Source organism: Leucopleurus acutus, assembly GCF_964270905.1.
Source record: "Leucopleurus acutus genome assembly, chromosome: 7".
Classification (NCBI taxonomy): Eukaryota; Metazoa; Chordata; class Mammalia; order Artiodactyla; family Delphinidae; genus Leucopleurus; species Leucopleurus acutus.
The window spans coordinates 68,540,937-68,565,480 of record NC_139150.1 but is presented as its reverse complement, the minus strand read 5'-3'; the positions used below and the strand labels follow the sequence as shown (position 1 = coordinate 68,565,480).

Sequence of the window (24,544 nt, the reverse complement as noted above, 5' to 3'; positions counted from 1 at the left end):
GTGTCAACTTAAAAAATTACAAACATGTCAGTTTAGGCTGAATGTCCTTATTCCTCAGAAGCCAGTCTTCCACCTACATTCATTTGAATCTGACTGTCTTAATACTCTTACCTATTTCCAGAAGAGAACAGAAATCAACAATTCTAAGCACGATCTCTCCCCACCATCAATAATACCAGTGCTTCCATCATCCATATCTCCAACACTGCACCTTACTCTCACTTTACATAAATTTTTGACCTTTAGATGAGACATGGTATTTCTCACTAAGCTCCAGGTTCGCAGTGTGGAGAGGGACTAGTGTGTTTCCAGGTGTGAGGGGTGTCATAGGTAGTTTATATTCACAATGACTTAAGTACCCAGGTTCATAGATTTACTTGCACCAATTAAAGTAGTTTCAAGGTTATCTCAATAACCTTAGCCTCACTCAACTGAGTTCCGACAAGCTTCCACAAGGAGGAAGGAGGCAAAGACGTAAAGTTCTGGGAAATCCTACACTCTGTGGATTAAGCATATCATTGGCCCTTTGCTGTGCGAGTGTCACACACATCAGTATCATCCTCAAGTGTTACAGGAAAAGTTAATGTTGAGAACTGCTGTCCTAAGCAGCATGTTAATAGTGACGTACTGCAAGTGCTTTGCAAACTGGAAAGGCATACACAGATGTTCGTTGTTATTTTCAGTAAATATATGTTATAGAAAGAAGGCTCAGACATGACACGTCTGCTCCTTCCAAAGGATGCAAGAGTGTTTGGGGCAGTTGTCCTGGGACATGGTGTCTATGGCAACAAGCCCCTCTTACCCACCCTCTGGAGCATATCTGGATTAGACTCGCTTGCTGGCCCATCAATAGCAAACACTCCACATACAGAGAAATATACCCCAATGGTTCCATGCTCAATTTGCTAGCATTTTAGGGACATTTGCACCAGTTACTCAAATTCAATGGTGGTGGCAAGTGTGGAGTAGCAGGAACATGTCAAAAAATAAGCTAGAGATACTTCAAACAAATAAGATCAATGAAGAACATAACTGACCTGAATAATGGACCCTTTGATCTCTGCAACAGACAATTTAGTAGAAAAGAGCTATTAAATCTAACATTTTTATAGTATAGTATCCACTGAATTTAGTAAAATGCAGGTATAAGTAAAGCACATATTTACCATTTTTCAGTATTTAACATTAAGATAAAAATTCCTCATCCGATAGGGTCACGACAGCTTACATTTGATATGCAAAGAGCATTCAAAATCAGTAGTTACTAAATAAAATCCACTGATTTTGTAAGTGGGAAGAAGATTAATGAATCCATTCCGATCTGTATTTTTAAAAATTAATACCATCTCTGGAAGCTGGCTCTTGCAATCAGGAAGCATGAAAAGTCATAGCGTCACAGCCCCATATAAGGCACCTTCAAAGCCAAATCAAACAACAAATCAGGCGAACGAACTTCATTTGGTCTGTGTGAGCAGGACCCATGGGCATGCTGCCGGTTAAATGGCCTCTGCATTAGTGAACTCATCTCCCAGAGGAGTTAGCTTAGCACACTGACCCTGTGGTTTCGGTACACTGCCCCCTGGTGTCAACCCTATGCCAGGCCGTGGATTCTGAGCCATACAAGCTGAGTTCTGGCTGCGCACTGTCACCAACCTCTCTGCTTGGGCAGCCTCTCAGATGATAACTAGACACATCTTCACAGAGATCACCCTGCTCCCTCCAAGATCGACCAGACGCACCTCCCAGGGCCTGCTGGAGTATTTATTTCTTCCTCTGGTCCCAGATCCAGATGTGTGGACCCAGCACAGGACGTGAGGGAGTGTGTGCAGTGGGCCTAAAGCTAGGACGCCTTGTAGCCTCTGTGCCACCTGGGGAGTAAAACCCAGGCACATGAGGAACCAGTCCTCTCCGGCCTGCATCTTCCCCCTCCCAAAAGCCAAGCCAGTCTCCCTCCCTACAACCCGTGCTGGAAATTTAACACTCCTGTTCCCACATTCTTTCCCACCCCCAACCCCTTGCACCCCAGCTTCTTCCATCCGGGCAGACCCTACCCTAGGTATGTGGGAGCTAGGTCCTCAGCCTACTGAGGTTGGCGCTGATGTTATTAAAAGAAAAATGGAGACACATTTTGGCAATAGAATTGATGGAATTTGCTGGTAGATTGTTGTAGGAGAAAAGAGAAAAAGAAAAATTCAGCAAGACTCCTAATTTTTTGGCTTGAACAGTTGGGTAGATGACAATGCCATCCTCTACTCAAAGGGAGGGGGAAGAGTAACAGGTTTGGGGAGCAGAAAAAAACTTCCAGTGAACATGTGTTGCTTTTATAGTCCAAACACATACATGTTATTTTAAGTGTTAAAAAAATGTTTAAACAACCTAAAATAAACTAAAGAAATCTGAAGATATTTTGTAACATCTAAGTTTGTAATTGGACTGATCCCAAGAGTACAGATAGAAAGGCACCTTCCTTAATATCTATGACCGTGAACTTTGGCCTGTGAGGTCTGCCCACTAGAAATGGAATGGAAATGGCGGATGGGCAGTTGGATGTGCATGTTTGGAGAGGACAGAGTCAGGACTAGAGAGATCTGTTGATGGTATTTAAGGCCAAGGGATTGTTTGAGAACAGAAGAGAGCAGAGTCCTCAAGACTGGGAAGGAGGGGTCAGTGAGGTAGAAGGAGAGTCAGGGGAGAATGACAGGAAGAAGACAGATGCTGAGATGTCCAGTGAGGTGTAAGCACAGGGACGTGGCCACTGCCTTTACACCAAAGTGGTCTTTGATGACTTAGATAAGAGCAGAATCACTAGACTAGAGCATCAGTCTCCTAACTAGTCTCCTAGTTTCCACATTTGACCTCCTTCCAATCTATACAGCAGCCAAAGCCATCTTTTTAAAACTTCAATCCCATCAAGCCCTTGCTTGAAAAACTTCATTTCCCTATCATTTCAACTTAAAATAAGTTGGGCTGGAACTGGGGTGAGGTGAGTGAGGCACAAAATTTAAGCAGGCATCCAAAATCTCAGTTCAAGATAAATCATATTTTAATGGAGTATTTTTTAAAAATCACATTGACAAACAATAGCCCATGGGCCACACAATTGTGGTTTTTTTGTTTATTTATTTATTTGTTTGTTTATTTTTGGCTGCATTGGGTCTTCGTTACTGCCCAAGGGCTTTCTTTAGTTGTGGTGAGCGGGGGCTACTCTTCGTTGCGGTGCGCAGGCTTCTCATTGCAGTGGCTTCTCTTGTTGCAGAGCACGGGCTCTAGGTGCACGGGCTTCAGTAGTTGTGGCTCGTGGGTTCTAGAGCGCAGGCCCAGTAGTGGTGGCGCACAGGCTTAGTTGCTCCGCGGCATGTGGGATCTTCCCGGACCAGGGCTCGAACCTGTGTCCCCTGCATTGGCAGGCGGATTCTTAACCACTGTGCCACCAGGGAAGTCCAGCCAATTGTTTTTATAAATAAAATTTTGTTGGAACCAGGGCCAGGATTAGGATAAGGTACATGACAAAGGGTCATGCAAGTACAGGGTCGGAGCCTATCTTTATTTAAAATTTGGATCTTTTGTTCAACATGGAATTTGTGCATTAATTTTGATTTTTGAAATATTGCATTTATATCATTTATATTACCAAGTTTTTTGATGCTCCCTTAAATTTTGTGCATGACACCAGTGAGACATTTGCCTCACCTTTGTCCTGGCCCTGCAAACCCCATATCAAGACCTATACTTCCCGGTGAACATGTATTGTTTTTATGGTCAAAAACATAAGTATTAGTTTTTTTAAATGTTGAAGCAACCTAAAATAAACCCTAGACATGTGAAGATGTTTTGCCCAGCAGTCCAGTGAGAAAGGCACTGAACACTAATATCTAAAAAGGTGAAGATTCAACTTCTTATTTTCCAAATGGATCTGATCTCACTTATGCAGTGAGTGCTCAGTGAAGCATATGGATTAATAACAGCAGGGGAGCCATTTTTAGGTAAAACTGACGGCGCTTTCGTGGAAAGGTTCCAGGCAGATTAAAGTTGTATAAGACATAATGCTTTTCGACTGCTTAAATGTGTTATGATCATAATTTTATTTTGTGACCTCTTCAGCAGAGAGAAGAGGTTTTTCTTAGTTACCAGGTTATCAGTGACAATAACCAGGAAGCTTTAAGTTCTTCATTCCTTTAATAAATTCAAGTTATTATACTGAAGCATGAATGATCTCAGAAATCTATTAACGAACATATTTTTAAGAGTGCATATGGTTTGAGGTTTGATTAATAGGGTAAATATTTGTAGATTTTCCAAATTAACAAGAAATATTCTCTTTCTCTTGACCTCTCCCCGCCCCCTTCCCTCATCACTGTGCCTTATGTTTTAAAAGTTGGTTTGCTTCCTCTGAATAACTGTGGATAAATGGATTCAGAAAGGCCTAAAAGCTATTGACTCTCATCTTAGTCAAGCTCTTATATTAAAGGAGGTGTGTCTATCTCAGTTACCATATTGGAGATTTGAGAATCTGCTAATGCAAAATATTGTCATCATTACACTAAAAATTCATTATCCAGATATTGCTAATATGACCCCATGTCCAAATAAGATCCTTGGTGAGAAAGACACGTAGGTATGTCCCGCGCACATACACATCCCCAAAGTATTTGCCTCACTGCTCAGTGGTAATTCTGTCATCTGGCTGGATGATGGCTGGCCTGACAGGGGACAGCTAGCAGGCTAATCTGGGCTGGCTCACGTGGTGGCTGGGCAGAATTCTAAGGGAACGTCTACCTGTGTGCAAGGGCCCTTGAGACCTAGTCTGGCATGCTGTCCCTTCCACCACATTCTCTTAACCAAAGCAAGTCATAAGACCAGCCCATATCAAAGGGAAGGGAAATAAACTCCATCCCCTGATGTGGGGGAACTACAGTCACTGTTGCAAAGGTTCATGGATACAGGGAGGAGAATAATTGCAGCCATTTTGCAAACAAACCACCACACGTAAGTGGAAAACCCACACAATTACCTATAATATAGTGGCTTCACCCAGTGACTTTTTAACAAATTTATGAGAGAGGGATGAAGAGCTGTGAGAAAGGATCTTTGCGCTGGGAAAACCACTTGCAAATGCAAAATGACCATTATTTGATGAGAAAATGGAAAAAATTGAAGCAGATTCCATTCTCATCTGTCTAGGGTGAGCATGACTGACTTGCCCACTTCTCTGCAGTTCCATGAAGTTGAAATTCTTGGCCAAAGCTTCTGAGAGATTCCAGATTTGTTCAGGGGTAGGAATTTAAACCTGGCTGTCTGCCATCTCTGAGTTTAGATATTTAATTCTTCCAGTTGTAGCTTCTTGTAATTTCATATTCTCATGTATGTTTGTTAAGTGCTATGTTAGAAATACAGATGTGACAGTCTAACTCATTGGGAAATAATCATTCCATTACAAAAAAACAAAACAGAGATTCCTTTAGCTATTCCAAGATGTTTAAATGCATGTGAATCTCCAATTCAACAGAAGGAACGAGTAAAAGGAAAGTATTAGAATCATGTGCCTAATGAATATTCATTGACAATAATGATAAATTCAATTTACTAAAACTTGATTTCCTACAGAACTTCTTAACAATGTGTGTATTGGATAAAAGGGGGACTCATTTGGAGAAAATAACCTTTCCTCATTCAACTAAGTGCTCTCTAGTGGCCTGAAAGTCTGTGCCCTCCAGATGTTAACATAGTCCCTGATCCCATAGCCTCCAGCCTGCAGAGAAGACCTGCTTCCAGGCCAGATGGTGCTGGGCATGAACCCCAACTTTATCTACATCTGTAACCTTGGGCTATTTAGTCAGCCTCACTGAGCCTCACTTATTTCCAGCAGTAAAATGGGATTGATAAAGCTTACAGAGCTATAAATATTAAATGGGATAGAGAGTTACAGCTGTAGAAAACAAACTTATGGTACCAGAGGCTAAGGAGGGGAGGGTAAAATTGGAAGATTGGGATTGACATATACACACGACTATATATAAAAAAGGTAACTGGAGAAGTAACAACTGACACTGCAGAAATACAAAGGATCATGAGAGATTACTAAAAGCAACTATATGCCAATAAAATGGACAACCTGGAAGAAACGGAAAAATTCTTAGAAAAGCACAACCTTCTGAGACTGAACCAGGAAGAAATAGGAAATATAAACAGACCAGTCACAAGCACTGAAATTAAAACTGTGATTAAAAATCTTCCAACAAACAAAAGCCCAGGACCAGATGGCTTCACAGGTGTATTCTATCAAACATTTAGAGAAGAGCTAACACCTATCCTTCTCAAACACTTCCAAAATATAGCAGAGGGAGGAACACTCCGAAACTCATTCTACGAGGCCACCATCACCCTGATACCAAAACCAGACAAGGTGTCACAAAAAAAGTAATCTATAGGCCAGTATCACTGATGAACATAGATGCAATGATCCTTAACAAAACACTAGCAAACAGAATCCAACAGCACATTAAAAGGGTCATATACCATGATTAAGTGGGGTTTATCCCAGGAATTCAAGGATTCTTCAATATACGCAAATCAATCAATGTGATAAGCCATATTAACAAATTGAAAGAGAAAAACCATATGATCATCTCAATAGATGCAGAAAAAGCTTTTGACAAAATTCAACACCCATTTATGATAACCCCCCCCCCCCAGAAAGTAGGCATAAAGGGAACTTACCTCAACACAATAAAGGCCATATATGACAAACCCACAGCCAACATTGTTCTCAATGGTGAAAAACTGAAACCATTTCCACTAAGATCAGGAACAAGAAAAGGTTGCCCACTCTCACCACTGTTATTCAACATAGTTTTGGAAGTTTTAGCCACAGCAATCGGAGAAGAAAAAGAAATAAAAGGAATCCAAACCAGAAAAGAAGAAGTAAAACTGTCACTGTTTGCAGATGACATGATAATATACATAGAGGATCCTAAAGAAGCTACCAGAAAACTACTAGAGCTAATCAATGAATTTGTTAAAGTTGCAGGATACCAAATTAATGCACAGAAATCTCTTGCATTCCTATACACTAATGATGAAAAATCTGAAAGAGAAATTAAGGAAACATTCCCATTTACCATTGCAACAGAAAGAATAAAATACCTGGGAATAAACCTACCTAAGGAGACAAAAGACCTGTATGCAGAAAACTATAAGACACTGATGAAAGAAATTAAAGATGATACAAACAGATGGAGAGATATACCATGTTCTTGGATTGGAAGAATCAGCATTGTGAAAATGACTCTACTACCCAAAGCAATCTACAGATTCAGTGCAATCCCTATCAAACTACCAATGGCATTTTTCACAGAACTAGAACAAAAAATTTCACAATTTGTATGGAAACACAAAAGATCCCGAATAGCCAAAGCAATCTTGAGAAAGAAAAACGGAGCTGGAGAAAATCAGGCTCCCTGACTTAGACTATACTACAAAGCTACAGTAATCAAGACAGTATGGTAGTGGCACAAAAACAGAAATATAGATCAATGGAACAGGATAGAAATCCCAAAGATAAACCCACGCACATATGGTCACCTTATTTTTGATAAAGGAGGCAAGACTCTACAATGGAGAAAAGACAGCCTCTTTGATAAGTGGTGCTGGGAAAACTGGACAGCTACATGTAAAAGAATGAAATTAGAACACTCCCTAACACCATACACAAAAATAAACTCAAAATGGAATAAAGACCTAAATGTAAGGCCAGACACTGTAAAATTCTTAGAGGAAAACATAGGCAGAATACTCTATGACACAAATCACAGCAAGATCCTTTTTGACCCACCTCTTAGAGAAATGGAAATAAAAACAAAAATAAACAAATGGGACCTAGTGAAACAAAAGCTTTTGCACAGAAAAGGAAACCATAAACAAGACGAAAAGAGAACCCTCAGGAAGGAAGAAAATATTTGCAAATGAAGCAATTGACAAAGGATTAATCTCCAAAATATGCATGCAGCTCATGCAGCTCAATATCAAAAAGACAAACAACCGAATCCAAAAATGGGCAGAAGACCTAAACAGATACTTCTTGAAAGAAGATATACAGATTGCCAACAAACACATGAAAGGATGCTCAACATCACTAATCATTAGAGAAATGCAAATCAGAACTACAATGAGGTATCACCTCCCACTGGTCAGAATGGCCATCATCAAAAAATCCACAAACAATAAATTCTGGAAAGGGTGTGGAGAAAAGGGAACTGTCTTGAACCATTGGTGGGAATGTAAATTAATACAGCCGCTATGGAGAACAGTATGGAGGTTCTTTAAAAGACTAAAAATAGGGCTTCCCTGGTGGCGCTAGTGGTTGAGAGTCCGCCTGCTGATGCAGGGGACATGGGTTCGTGCCCCGGTCCGGGAGGATCCCACATGCCACGGAGTGGCTGGGCCCGTGAGCCATGGCCGCTGGGCCTGCGCGTCCGGAGCCTGTGCTCTGCAACGGGAGAGGCCACAACAGTGAGAGGCCCACGTACCACAAAAAAAAAAAAAAAAAAAAAAAAGACTAAAAATAGTACTGCCATATGACCCAGCAATCCCACTACTGGGCATATACCCAGAGAAAACCATAATTCAAAAAGAGTCACGTACCACAATGTTCATTGCAGCACTATTTACAATAGCCAGGACCTGGAAGCAACCTAAGTGTCCATCGACAGATGAACGGATAAAGAAGATGTGCCACATATATACAATGGAATATTACTCGCCATAAAAAGAAACGAAATTGAGTTATTTGTAGTGAGGTGGATGGACCTAGAGTCTGTCATACAGAGTGAAGTCAGAAAGAGAAAAACAAATACCATATGTTAACACATATATATGGAATCTAAAAAAAAAGTGGTTCTGAAGAACCTAGGGGCGGGACAGGAATAAAGTCGCAGGACAGGAATAAAGGGGCAGGACAGGAATGAGGACACGGGGAGGGAGAAGGGTAAGCTGGGACGAAGTGAGAGTGGCATGGACTTATATATACTACCAAATCTAAAATAGCTAGCTAGTGGGAAGCAGCTGCATAGCACAGGGAGATCAGCTTGGTGCTTTGTGACCACCTAGAAGTGTGGGATAGGGAGGGTGGGAGGGAGACACAAGAGGGAGGGGATATGGGGATATATGTATACGTGTAGCTGATTCACTTTGTTATCCAGCAGAAACTAACACACCATCATAAAGCAATTATACTCCAATAAAGATGTTTTAAAAAAAAGAAAGCAAAGACATTTTTAAAAAGTAAATAAATAAATTTTAAAAAATTAAATAAAATAGATAACTAATAAGGACCTACTGTATAGCACAGGGAACTCTAGTCAATACTCTGTAATGACCTATATGGGAAAAGAATCTAAAAAAGAGTGGATATATGTATATGTAGAACTGATTCACTTTGCTGTACAGCAGAAACTAACACAACATTGTAAATCAACTATACTACAATAAAAAAAAATTTTTAATATTAAATGGGATAATGCATCTAAATCAATTCACTCAAAAGCTAAGTGCTATTGATTTGTCCCTCACCTGCATTTTTCAATAGACGCTAACACAAAACAAAGCAGAGTAAGCGAATGACCCCACAGAAACAGGGGATTTCACTTGTTTATTTTTCTTTATCATTGTGTGTTCCACATCTATCCTCCCACACTAAATATTTGTGATGGGAAATGGCATTCAAAGACACGGGGTCTGACGCCGGCCTCTGCTCACTGGGTAACTAGTTGTCCTTTTCCCCTCCAGTTGCTTCATTCGTTTGAGCTGCACTTCCTTCCAGCTACCAAACGGTTTAAAGGAGATACTCATAGTTCTGCTAATGCCATGAGATAGCCATGTGAGAACACCTAGCACAGTACCAGTGCTTCTTTATGCCCCTGTTTTATTCCCCTTGGCATTTATTCTCATTTCCAAAATGGCCTGGCAGGTAAAAGAGGAGACTCTTTTCCTTTCTCTCACTTGTTTACTTTGGTTTTTTCGGCATCCTTCTGTGTTTCTTCGAGGTGAGCATAATCACAGTAGTAAGCCGCCCTAAAGGCTGCCAAAGCCTGCAGACGGGGGACATCTGCAACAAACACAGTTGCGTGAGATGCGTGCCTTGGTCCATGGAGCTGCCCTTCGGCACTCCGCCCAGTCTCTGCCCACTGAATAGAACTGGATCATCTGCAGTGACATTCAGATCTTTTTCCTGAAGAGTCTGAACTAATTGAGAACTTGTCGATGTGTGTAACATGCTTTGTGCTGCCTTCTGCTCTAGCTCCCCTCTGCCAGAACACACTTCAGTGGCATCGAGCTGTCATTGGATAGACTAGATGGGTCCTTCTGGAATTCCTTCTTTCTGTCATTTAGCAATTGATCATTTGTGCCCTTTGTAATAATGTCATCCAGCTTCCAAAGGGTGTTTTGAAAGCATTAGATCAGCGATTCTTAACCTTTTTAGGGTCATAGACACTTACGAAAATCTGCGAGAAGCTATAGATACTCTTCCTCCTGCCCCTGAAAATTCATATGTACACCAAATGGTACACATCATTTCAGAGATTTCACAACTCCCCTCTTAAATCCAGACTGTGGACCCCAAATTCCAGCACTAAGTAGTATTTGTATTTATAAATATTTGTATGGACAGTATTGTCCACCAATAAGCTAATAGCAAACATAGTCAGGAAATGAATATTTGTGTCTAGAGCAATTTTTTTAATGAACCAAATGATTTTTCTTGACCTGCTCTCATGGGTTGGTGGGATAAGTAAGGAAAGGAGGAGGTCTTCACAAGTAAAACAGATACTTTGTTTTACATATACTTAATAACTAGCCTTGAGGACAAAATTATAAATATAAAAATAATTGACCATGTTTAAAAAAAAAACACCATTAGGAGGTGTTAGCCAGTTAAGGCAACATGCCACTTATTACGTACAGACAAAATGCACACGCATTCAGTATAATGATTATGCAGGAGAATGACCATGTCCTTGGAAGATAACATGTGAAATGTTTAGCATGACATCTGCCACTTACTTTAAAAGGATTCAGAAAAAAATTATCAATATATACATATATTGATAAAGCAAATATAGAAAATGCTAACAATTACTGAATCTAAGTGGTAGGAGTATGGTGATTCATTGTACTACTCTTCAGGCTTTTCCTGTGTTCGAAATTTTTCCTTATAGAACCTTAGAGGATAAACACACATTATTTTAAGAGAAATGTCAACACAAGCGCAATCTTTCACTTTTGGACAGGATTTTCTTCAATCAGTGAGCATCATTTTCCCACAGGAACATAATTTCACTATATTAGAATCCTGTTGTAAGATGTCCAGCATTCCTATAGCTGAGTAAATAATATACTTTCAGTGATGATATTATACAACATTATATGATTATTATCGTCATTTAAGATGCTCTCTGGGCAGTAAGTTTGTGCCCTGGGACCTGCTGCAAAATGAAGTCTCTAGAATTATCTAGAAGTTCTCAATGTCTAAAGCCAAGGCTTCAGAGTCAACAGCAATTAGAAAGAAAGTTTTTTCTATAGGATATTCCTCATGTCGTTTTCCCCTAATTCTGCAACAGATTTTTAATTCCAACACTGAAAATAGTGCTGAGTATTTGGCCAAGAAGATGGTACTGACTGTAATATCGGCACTTCCTGGCTCCATTTGACAGTAATGCAGTTAGGATTCCCAGAGCATATCTTTTTCCATTTCTGTTATTGCGAGGCTACATCTGTTCTCAATGGTACACAATTTCCGTTGTGCTATTGACAGGTAGCAGATAAGATATGCCCTCAGAGACCACAGCCACTATGTGGGACCAGAAATTTTATTTTAAGGCCTGAACTTCCAACATTGTCAGTCCTTTAATACTTCATCAGCAAAAATAGAGCACTGTCCTTACTTAATGGCAGATCTCAATTTCATCTCTGTTTTTCTGGTTTGAAGTTTGTCTTTATGCTATTGAAAGGATGCATGACATTGGAAATAATAGTTTGTTTTTTAAATCATGTACTTTTTGTTCAAAGCAAGGCTAATGAATAAAACGCTAGATTTTCTTAAATAGCTCTAGGGAGGTTAGATGGCTTCCATTTTCTGAATAAATTTCCTTCTGCAGGAAGGTGAATTCAGAGTGTGTTTCATGTTTACTTGAGGAATGCAGAGAGAGTGATGCCTTGGACCCAGGGAAGTATAGCCATTAAGAGCACATAGTTTCAAGTTAGACTTCCTGCATTTCAACCCCAGTGCCTTCACTTACTACCTGTATGACTGTGAGCAAGTCAGTTAACTTCACTAGACCTTCCACTCCTGATCTTTAAAATGGGTATAATAGCAATTGGACATCCATAGGCAAAAAATGGATCACAACCAAAACTCATATTTTATTCAAAAATTAACTCAAAGACCACTACTCAATACTCTGTAATGGCCTATATGGGAAAAGCAGCTAAAAAATAGTGGATATATGTATATGTATAACTGATTCACTTTGCCATTCACCTAAAATTAACATAACATTGTAAACCAAGTATACTCCAATAAAAAAAATATATCGGGGCTTAAATGTGAAACATAAAACTAAAAACTTCTAGAAAAAAATAGAAATAAAATCTTCTGGACCAAGGACTAGGCAAAGAATTTTTAGATGTGCTACCAAACCCAGTGTGTCAAAAGAAAAATTGATAAATTGGACCTCATCAAAATTAAAAACTTTTGCTCTGTGAAAGGCAATGTTAAGAAGATGAAAGGACTAATTACAGGTGGGGAGATAATATTTGCAAACCACATATCTGGCAAAGGACTTGTATCTAGAATATATAAAGAACTCTTGAAACATAATATTTAAAAAAAATCCAGTTAGAGGGACTTCCCTGATAGCACAGTGGTTAGGAATCTGCCTGTCAGTACAAGAGACACAGGTTCAAGCCCTGGTCTGGGAAGATCCCACATGCTTCAGAGCAGCTACACCCATGCACCACAACTACTGAGCCTGCGCTCTAGAGCCCATGAGCCACAACTACTGAGCCCGTGTGCCACAACTACTGAAGTCCGCGTCCACAGAGCCCATGCTCCACAACAAAAGAAGCCACTGCAATGAGCAGCCTGCACACCGCAACGAAGAGTAACCCCCGCTCGCCGCAACTAGAGAAAGCCTGCGTGCAGCAACGAAGACCCAACGCAGCCAAAAATAAAATATAAATAAATTTATTTTAAAAATCCAATTAGAAAATGGGCAAACGATAGGCACAAACATTTCACTGATGGGGATATACAAACAGCAAATAAGTGCATGAAAAAATGTTCAACATCATAGGCATTAGAGAAATGCACATTAAAACCACAATGAGATATAACTATACCTATTAGGATGGCTAAAATAAAAATTAGCGGCAATACCAAATGCTGGCAAAAATGCAGAAAAACCTGGATCACTCATACATTGCTGGTGGGAATATAAAATAGCACAGCTACTCTGGAAAATAATTTCGTTGTTCCTTTTAAAACTAAATGGTTTTATAACCCAGAAATTGTATTCTTATGCATATATCCTACAGAAATGAAACTTATCCTTATGCAGAAACTTGTACATGAATGCTCGAAGCGTCTTTATTCACCATAGCCCCCAACTGGAAACTATCCAGATGTCCCTCAATGGATGTATGTGGTTGATCCATATCGTAGAATACTACTCAACAATAAAAGGAACAAACTGTTGATATCTGCTACAGCTTGGATGACCCTCTAGGAAATTATACTGAATAGAAAAAGCCAGTCTCAAAAGGATACATACTGCATGATTCCACTTACATAACAATCATGAAATTATTATAGAGATAGATAACAGATTAGTGAGTACCAGGTGATACGGATGAGGAGAGGGGTGGATGTAGATATAAAGGGGTAGCTGAAAGGAATCTTATGGTAACGGTTCAGTTAAGTATCTTGATTGCAGTGATGGTTACCTGAAGCTATACGTGTGATTAAATTGCATAGAGCAACACAAATGCCATACACACCATACACAATCACAAGTAAGTGCGCATAAAAGTGGCACAGTTCGAGTGAACTCAATAGATTGTACATGCCAACTTCCTGGTTTTGATATTGTACTATAGTTGTGCAAAATGCTGTCTTTAGGGGAGGCTGGGTAAAGTGTACACAGCACCTCCCTGTACTTTTTTTTACAACTACCTGTGATTCTATAATTATTTCAAAATAAAAAGACTTTCTTTCAATGCTTCCTAATAGAACCTTCCACCTAGAATTATGACAAGGATTAAATGAGCATCTAGCACTGTCTCTAGTGTAGTTAGTACTCAGTAAAAGTCAGCAGGGATTTTATATATTAATGGCCACGTTTGCTACTTAATTGGAAGACTACGTCTTAGAAGAGAGATTTAAACTAGAATATAAATTCCACGAGAGCAAGGATTTGGGCTGTTTTGTTCACTAGACTATTCCCATACCTAGAACTGTGTGATGCATATAAGGTACTCATTACATATGTGTTGAAGAATGAACGAAAGAGTGGTTTTGAAGATACCATGAAGGAAGATATTTGGCAAGTAGAGCACAAGGGAATAACTTGGTAATATCCAAGGTAGGACATAGATAAAATAGCTCAAATGGCAATTTGCCTAGACTGCCTATGAGAGCAAAGGGTAGGAAAGATAAGTGATCTGTGTAGATAAATTTGAAGCTTCATGTGATTCTCGTTACTGTAGATTGCATCAGCCTTAGGGGGGAAGTGGAATGGTAACTGTCTTCGTGTCAGGCCCCGGTGGTGGGATTCGTAGTCTTTATTGTGTACCGTACTTTTCTAGGGTGCCCAGGTATGTAATGGTCAGTGTCCTATGGAACTGTTCCTTACTCCCATGCTCTCCACTTCACTACATGGTGGTCCTGTTCCATTCAGTGCTTCCACCACACTCGCCTCTGCCACTACTATTGCAGGTCCCATTCAACCACCAAAAAGAAGACTGGCTCTCTGAGTTTAAAGGACCCATGCAATAGTGTTTGGGCACAGGGTCTAGGGATTAAGCCAGAGAATCAGTACCACTCTGTATTAGTCCAAAGAGTTTGTGCTCATGACCTAAGCCCAGCACTGGGTCTAGGTCCCTCAACTCTTTTCTGTCTCAGAGTGAGTTTCCTGCCTATTTCAGCATCCTCCTTCCTTGCAAAGCACGAATCCCACAACTTTCTAGCCGTCAATCAAGAGATCCGTGTTTGCTGAGCATCCGCAGGATGCTGGCACACGGGTAGGCAAAATATAAAATACAAAGATGTGTAATGTGTAAGACACCCATGTTCAAGAAGGTTACGGTTCCAACCAAGCAAGCAAAATGGCAAACAAGCAATGGGGAATAACTGTGAAATGGTGATTCTAACTACAGTCAGAGTTCAAAGAAGGGAGGTTTTATATTATGACATTTCTACAAGTATGAGGAAAGAGTAGCCTGGTCGGTGCACACATCTCAGATACATGGGAGGAGAGTGGTTCAAGAAGCAGTGGGTCACTAGCAGTGTCAGATGCTTAGAGGAAAGTGACACGGTTCGGTGTTGGACTAGAAAGAAGCCACGTGCCTCCAACCTCATTATATATGAGTGTGTGGGCTTGATTTCACTTATTTATTATTAAATGTGTATTTGTTGAGCATCTAGCACTACTGTGCTGTGGAATAATATAAAATGAAAAAAGCACCGTCTCTGCCCTCAGAAGGATGCTCAGTAGTGGGAAAGGGAGAGATGAAACAAATAATACAAAAGAATGAACTAGGGAGAAAATGGAGGGACACACAGAGCCTGAGTAGAATATGAAAGTAGCCAAGCTGTGTTCGAAATGAACCCACGACATGGGTGATCTTAGTTTCCTCCTGGCCTCTCTTAGGAACAGGAGAGCAGATCAAGGAAGGGGACCAATTCTCAATATGACTGCATTTTCAGTGGAAAATGTTATATATTTGTTATTTGTGCCCTCTGTTGTTTTCCCAAAGTTTAATTACACTTTTATTTTTTTCTACTGAAGTATAGTTGATTTACAATGTTGTATTAATTTCTGCTGTACAGCAAAGTGATCCAGTTATACACATGTATACAACATTCTTTTTCATATTCTTTTCTCACCTACCGCTGAGCCATAAACTCCTTAATACAGGGCAATTGGATGTATGGATAAACTAGTTTGAAGTGTTACTTGAACCTACGCCCTTGTGAAGGTTGTAAAAGTGCCTCTGTGACCTTCAAGACATTCAGAAGAAAATTTATGACAATTGTAGACAAGTCTAAATAATAATGCTGGAAGAGGCAAAAGATCAAAAAATAACCTCTATGCTTTCTGTATTCCCAGGCACCAACTTTGCACCAAATGAACACAAAATCTGTCGTTCTGTATTAACAGCAATCACCTGGCAACGATTTTCTGGCTTCCATTGGAAGTCAGAGCTCATAAATAGTTCTTAATATAAAATAGTAAACTATTTTTACTGTATTTGCAGTTCTAGTGACTCCTTCCCACAGGCCACTGCAAGGAAAATTCCAGTTTCTTGTTTCCCCAATACTTAGGCTCTGGAGCCCAGCTGTCTGAGCTCCTATTCCAGCTCTGCCTCTTACTGGCTACATGGACATGGACAAATTGTCCAACATCCATTAGCCTCGGGGTCCTCATGTATTAGAGGGGGCAGGACTGGTTATAATACCTGTTATTGTGAGGATACAATGAGATATTATACATGAAGCTCTTGCCACGCACGGAGCTTTCAATAAATATTATCCATTATTACTGGAATCTGCTTTATTTGTGGCAAATTATTCTGTGGTATGACCAGCGCCAGCATTTGTCGGACTTTTAAGTTCACATCATCTTAGACACTCTTCCTTGGAAGTCAGGTAATCCAGACTTAACATGTGAGAGCACTGGGGTACTTTACCAATCAAAGGAAATTTGTGTGACTAATGCCAGAACACCACTAACAGATTGTGTTTGATTGGCATATCAAAATGGCTCATTAGCAATTGTGAGAATTGCTCAAACGACACAACAAAGTATATTGGCAACATCTGGATTCCTAAGGGGGAGGCGAGAGATGGCAGTGGTGATCGGGTTGTTAATTCCTAAATTAAGTGAATTAACAGAGGTGCTCAGTATCCCGAGTACAGAAACAGCCTGAGGCACTTCCTGCTTCTCTCTTTCCATTTACAGAATGGGGATTAATGTCTTTTATGTACCTACTTAATAAGAAGGATTCAGTAGGGGCTCTTAGGGGTAGATTTAAATAACCATCATTACTATTAATTCAGCCTCTGGAGCAAGCATCAGAGGAGCTTTGGTTCCTGACGCAGGACCGCACAGTCCCCATTCTGCCTGAGTGGCCTCACTCTCTCCTGCCACCTGGTTGCAGTTTTAGTAGCCACGTCAGGGACCATAGGAGGCACAAGGTGAATCCTGCTCTCAGAGATCTTACGGCTTCCACTATTTGGGAGGCTGGCTAGGGCAGTTGTGGTACACACCCAGTACAGCTTACCAATTTAGTGAGAAGCATTTAAACTCCTTTTTTGTTTTTATTTTACTCTTTGCAGCTTTATTGAGATGTAATCGACCTATAATATATATAACGTCCGTAAGTGTAGGGGTCCTACCTTCTCTGAATCTTCCAGCCTCCAGAGCTTCCTGATCAAAACCAGGCCCACTAAAGTATATGAGATGCGAAACGCTAGCCTCGCCTTGCCGATCCTGTATCCTTCAGACAATGCTGATTCATGGGACAGGGACGGAGTCAGGAGCCAAGCCAAGGAAATATAATCTGTTGTGACATCTCCTCTCCCCTGGGCTGCCAACCTTGGGCATGCTCAATTAACCGTACTCTAGTGTCCTACACAAATCACCTCTCACCATCCTAATCAATGGAATTTTCCTGCTTCCCCTAGAAACCACCCTGTTCTCTAAGCCGGTTCACAACGCTGAACCTACTTTTGGCATATAGTTTGTCTTTATTCTCCCCTGTGGCTCTTATTAATAGTACTGATAGCAGAGCTAATACATAGCATTCACCATGTACCAAACATGGTCTAAGCACTTTACATGTATAAACTCATTTAATCCTCTCAACAACCCTCTGAAGTAGTTACTATTACTATCCCCATTTGACAGATGAGGAAACTAAAGCATAAAGAGATTAAGTAACTTGTCCAAAGTCACATGGCTAATAAGTGACAAAAATAAGGAAATGAACTTGCACAGTCTGGGCCTGAATTCCATATTCTTAATAACTGTATGACATCACTTCTCATCCTACGTTATTTCTTCCCTCATACAACTATTTAAAAGGTAAAATGTTGTTCCTAGCTGTCTCTAAGCAATTTCACTTCCATTTCATTTCTTTGAAGGGTATCTATTCTTCTGAAGTTTCTTTCTACTATCCCAAGTATTTTAAGATCATGGGAATTATTCAGATAAATCGTCAAAATGCTTTGCTTCCAAAGTTTCTATTACCGTGCTTTTTACTTAATTTCTGTCCTTTCTCTCCATCCCACTGTGTTTCTTTAAACCAGAGTTGCAAGTGGGTATTCTTGCAGCCTGGGCTGCCACCTTCAGCGCTTCATTGATCTTTGAGATTCTTACTTTTCTAAAGGACGGTGACAGTGGCGTAATTACCTGGCAACCAGTAGTAAAAGTAATTTGAATTTAAATCTCTTAGTATTTCTTTCTTTAGGAATTTATTTAATCCTGTTCCCCTTAATATTTTAGGGAGTATGTTAGGGGCACAATAAAGGGAGGCAAAGGGACATGATTTTGCGTCTGATTAAGAAGTGGTTGGGTTTCTTTCATTTTAGATTTCAGATTTGACGTTTTTGCACCTTTTATCCAGTCTTCTCACAGGCTTTGAGGTTTATTCATCTTTAACCAGAAGGGAGATTTCAACTGTTTTTGCTTATTGAATGTAAATGTATTGAAAGCACAAGGAGGCATCATTTAATACTTCCTTGTTAATTTTTTAAATGAAAATCAATCATTCAAATCATCCCTCACCCAACCTTTCTAAATTCTAAGACATTAAAGTTAATATCAATTAAATAATGGATTAATATTTCTGATTGCCAGCATATATGTTTTGTATCCCATTTATGACAAAACAATTATACTTTTAAGTCTGTTCTTGTAGACTTTATAGTGCTTCTGAGTCCTTTGCACACTGAATTTAGGTGCATTTCACAGGACTTAGTGAAAGGTTATGGTGGTGGAAGTTTATGGTTGTTACTTGACTGTTGTGAAAAATTGCTTGTCTTTCTATATCTGTTGCCAAAGCCACTGGCCAGAAAATCCACCCTTTATTTTACACACTTGTCTTTTGGCACATGAAATCTTCCCAGTAACCCACTTGATAATGTAATCTGCAGGTAGGTGATTACCAACCAGAGTAAACCGGGGGCTGTGTGTTCATGATGTAGCCATAAACTGTGCAGTATTTGCCTCATGTTCATGTGTGTGAGGTAGCCCTGGGGGCCTGTATGCAGGGTAAGCTCTGTACAAAGTCACATCAAAACTATACTTAGTAGTCAGGGGAATCATTTCTACCCAGTGGCTTTTAAGGGCCAAAGGAAGAGAGGTGGTTTAAGGATTTGTGAATGATTGATAGCATTAAAAATACTTTGTAAATGAGCTGTGTGTTTTATTCTCCAGGATGGAGGAATGTGGCACTTTCAAAACACCTATCAAACGGGTAACAAAATTCCCACATAGAATTGGGTTTCCACCAGGAAGGACAACAGATATTAATGGCATCATCTCAGTTGCTCAATTACTCAATTACTTGCAGTACTTAGTGAGAGGGTCAGTTTAAATTAAAGTATTGAATTACAGAATACTTCATGTTAAGTAAAAGAGGTATTCTTCAAGAATTGCTGTGGAATACTATGCATGTGGCTTAACAGATCTTTCCTATAACTGGCACAGCCTTTGTGAACGGACCACCAGGAACTGGGCTTTGAAGTTGGTACAGCCCAAGTGTATGATATTTTGGCGCGTTTAAAATTAAGGAAATTAAAAAAGCAGAATGCGTAATAAATATGCCGAGATTAATCCTCAAAGTCACATCAGTCCTCTTTTGAAGTTGTCTTTTCTGTGACATCCAGTGGGTTAGCATAAATTTGCCAGATGTTCAATGGCCCTGAAAAGAAAATCACCACACAGAGACCAAAACCCAGATACTTAGTTAAATAATCCAGTTCTTAGAAACACTACGAGCTGTGCATATCTGGATCATTTCTCTGGTCCTTCAGTAGTTACTTCCAGTGTAATTAAAGCCCCTTTAAAATTGAATTCCTAACATAATCAGAGGCACATTTCCAGGACTGTGAGTCTGCTTCAAGATGCGATTAGAGGGGGGCTAAGTCAGGTGAGCATCAGGAATCATCAGTAGAGGTGGGCAAAGCCCTGAAAATGAGCAATTATCATCATATGTCACATTCCTCATCTCTTTTGCAACAGGGCTACATAAAAGGAAAGTGCAGGGGTGTTTTAATGGCCTCAGCTGCCATTTGTGTGTGTGCCTAAATTTACATGTTGTAACCTGATGTATATTCATGTCTGCAAATTACACTTGAAAGTAAACTAATGATGCCAACCTCTGCTGACATTAAGCAGTGGGAAATTTTGTAAAGGATTTAGACCTTTCTCTGCACTGAGTTTTATCTTTGTAGAATCTATGTACAACACACTTTCTCTACGTTTATTGTGTCTTACTAGCCTCGTTGCTTATGAGAGAAAAAGCAAGTCAATGGAATAGAAATTTTTTTCTTCCTTTCAGACCAAAAGACAGGTTGGGATTTTTTTTCTTCCTCAAATATTTTTTAAATCTTTTAAATCCAAACTCTCTGCTGGTGATATTTTTGTTCTTAGAAAGACCACACTTTTCTTTCCTCAGTTTCATCCCGTTCCTTCATGTTCTGTGATATTGCTGTGGTATCAATCCCAGCTCATAATTATTTGCCTCCCGTTTAGCCACAAGGTATAAATTTGCTACCTGAAAAGGCGTGCTCTGACAGTTAATCTCCATGTGTGTCCAAAGGCTGATCTGGCCGCACTGGATACTTTGCCTGGGGGATTGTTCTGTAGAATGGGGGGCCATTTGTTGAGCTGTCTAATGTGGGAGACGAGAAAATGAAAGGACTGCCAGAGAGAAACGGGATCATACGGTGGCTTTCAGAGCAAAAAGGAAATCAAAGGACAATTTCAGGTCCAGTCTAGTTCCCCAAGCATGTTTCTGGAACTAGGGAAGCAGGGATATTTTCTTGTTAGTGTTTTTAGAGAAGTCACCGAGAGAGAGTCCCAAATTAGGAGGTTCTGGCAAATTTAGTCATGCCTGCGGGCTCTACTCAGAAATTATCTCCAGCCTAAACTCTTCCGTTTGTGCCTGAGCCTTACAAGTTCTTCAAGGGTCTGCAAAAGTGTTTGGGACCAGAAGAAAAAATATATGTTGACATTGACTCTAAGATCCAAAAATTATCTACAAGATTGTGAAATGTTTAATTGAATGTTGACAAAATATGTACTATCAACTTCATTAAGTATTAAATTTAGCCTTCTTAAAAATTACATGAAACCAAATCACAGATTCAGTTTTCTCACTTTCCAAGATTTCTAGCATGCCAATCATGAATTAAGTGAATTGCATATAGCCAATAATTTGAAATGCAAAATTATAAGAATCCTTTCCATGTTTTTTTTTTTTAACACAAAAATGTATATCGTAGGTGGGATGTGAGGGCATCTTCACGTTCTTTCTGTGATATGTGTGGTAGGACTAAAAAAAGAGAGCCCAGGGCCCATGAAGATTTTAAAACAGCTCTGCCCTCATCTTCTCTTCTCCGAGTGTGTGATTAGTCCTGAAGACACAGGTTAGCAAAGACGCTAATTGGAGAACCAGTATCTTCTTGCTGTATGCACCCGTATTTGAGGTGAAGTGACAGAGGCAGTGGTCTGATCACGAGGAAGTTCCCAAGGCACCTGCGTACCCTTGGAAAGATCACAGGACAGTGCCTGGTTCTGTTGAAGAGGGAGTGTTCGTATTAAGCGGGGGAAGCAAAGCCGTCCAGTTTGGGACATGTTAGAAGAGCACCAGTGTCCCATGTCTGAGTTGTGTTCTCTCCCAACAGATGACCGGCTCTCACGTGCCCTTGTGTTTTAGTCAACTTTTCTCAGTGTGACAGATATTTCCTTTTCTAGAATGGAAAATGTGAAGTGGTGGGGCAGGAAAGAAGGTGGATTATCTGGATTCCACGTGTGATGACCTTAGTCTTTCCTCCAAAGGCTTAACGTCTTCAGGCTTTTATTTTATTCATCACACTTGGGATGGTGAATGTCAGTTCCCTCCGAAAGATAAGGAATATGACAGGTCCTTGTAATCCCAGCCCCAAATGACGACCACTAATAAGAATAACCACTAATGATTCTTGCAGAACTTTTTTCTTTACATATACTGCAGTATTATTAATTTATTTTCTTTTATAAAATGAGGTAATAAATAAGGCTTTTAAATTTTTTTCACTTAATGATGTATCTTAGATATTTTTCCTTGTCAACACATGTGTACTTAGCTCATTCATTGTAGTGGCCACATGACATTCCACTGGATGGCTGGACCACAATTGATTTAACTGCCCTCCGTTACGGGACATTTAAGTTGGCCATTCGGCTTTGATCTTTCAAGCGAAAGTACCATATGCCTAAATAAACCATGATATATTAGCTAGAAATAGACACTCTTGACCCCCTGCGTTGGCATAGTCCTTCCCAGGAGCAGAAAGAACCAAATCTTTCCCTATACTGATGCTTGTGATTAAATGTAAAACCTATACGTGTTTAGTTATTTCTGTGTCTTCTGTTTCTGCCTTTTCCTCTTACGCAGTCATCTGCAGCCAGGGACAAGGATGAACAGGCTCTACCGGTAGGAAGCAGTGGCCTTGCCTGTACCTGTTCATGTGCCTGTGGAGGGTGTGAGGGCAGGGGTGGGCAGAAGGGGCTCTTGTGCTCAACATCCTCTCCCTTGGAATACTTAAAGGGTTTAATCTGCTGGTGTGTGTACGCTCTGTCCTATAATTAGTGTCAACTGAATTCTTACATTCAATGACAGATTATTTCTGGGACTGGGTTTCAAAAAGTTTGAGTTCTCTCTTTCACTTGGCATGGAAAAGTTGAAAGAGTGAGGTATTTCCAAATTACATTCCAAGGGATGTTGAGCAGATATTTGGGGACAGCGAGGGATCTAATGCTTGGTATCTGTTTGTGTACCTGCATGCACCTGTTTTTTTGGTTGGAAGTTTCTTTTGGTTCCATGAAAAGAAATGCTGCATGAGATCTTTATATTCAATATATGCATAATGCCCCGAAGACTGCTTTAAGTTCTGTAGACATAATCCTAGGCTAATGAAGAATTCCACAAGAGAGTTCTTTTGGTTTCCCAAAATAAGGACCATAGTAACAGTGATTATGACAAATTATTAACAACAAACACATTTTCCAGTTCCTGTCCAATTAACATGTCACATTTTGTATTGTGCAGCTTGGCAAGGAAATGACCATCAGTTTTTGTGTTCAACCATCGAACAGTGATTACATTTCAACTCTATTCAAATCTCTTAACCTTGCCCCTAAAATTTTTTGAGCCTTAATCTTCTGAATCAAATAACACAATGCATTAAAAAATGTTCCAGATTTTTGAGGCTGAAAGGACTAATAATGAAGATATATATGACCCCATTCTTCCTCCTGTGATGCTCAGAGCAGAGACTTCTGACATGCATTGAGAGCCCATAGGATATGCCTGATCCAGTACTGGGCTATGGGTGCAAACCCAGTCTCTTCCTTTGTGAATCATGATCTGGTTCACCAGTGAGACACCAGTAATCCCCTCTGATTCTTCTCCAAACCCTGTAGAGTTGGAAATGTTATTTCTAATAGAATATCAATTATAATAAAATCACACTAAAAAATTCAGATTTCTCCATGTATCTCACACTGACATTTTACCCATACTTCAAGCTTACTCTGGGTTTCATGTTTGTCTCCAAACATGTGGCTCAGTTTTAATAAGTATTCTGTAAAACAAGGGACGAATGAGCAATAGTTTGGAAACACTGTCCAAGTTAATCAAGTTAACCAGATTTCTTTAGTGTTAGACTTAGTGGTCTAATGTGTATCTTAAAACTCGAAAGGTGAGTTGGTCTAGGATATAGCAGTGTCCAAATATATTTGGTCATGGAGTCTCTTGTGGGACTTTTCTTGGGAACCCCCCTTGTGGATCTGGAGTGTGATGGAATATTTTGCAAAACCCTGTAATGTAAAGGACTCTTTGGAGCCAGGAAGGTTCTCTGTGGATTCATAATAGGGGATTCTCTCTCTTCAAATCTCATTTAACATAGACTGTAAGGCTTCATGGATGAGAGCTGTGGTTCCCATCGTGGAGATGAGGTACCCCGGAATGTGTGCAGGACGTCCCTTTGCGGAGCAAGGGG

General features: G+C 40.0%; 1 protein-coding gene across 3 annotated transcripts in view; it reads left to right on the top strand.

The window, feature by feature from the left end:
• Positions 1-24,544, top strand: part of SLC24A2 (solute carrier family 24 member 2) — a gene marked incomplete at both ends in the record, with an annotated part of 240,539 nt that overhangs the window by 120,768 nt on the left and 95,227 nt on the right. For 2 of the 3 annotated variants that reach the window (XM_082843266.1, XM_082843265.1), the window contains one exon: positions 22,939-22,977. The exons of the other annotated variant lie outside the window; for it this stretch is intronic. In XM_082843266.1, the coding sequence (XP_082699392.1) occupies positions 22,939-22,977 (39 nt within the window). The remainder of the gene's footprint in view (positions 1-22,938; positions 22,978-24,544) is intronic. 3 annotated transcript variants of the gene reach the window in all.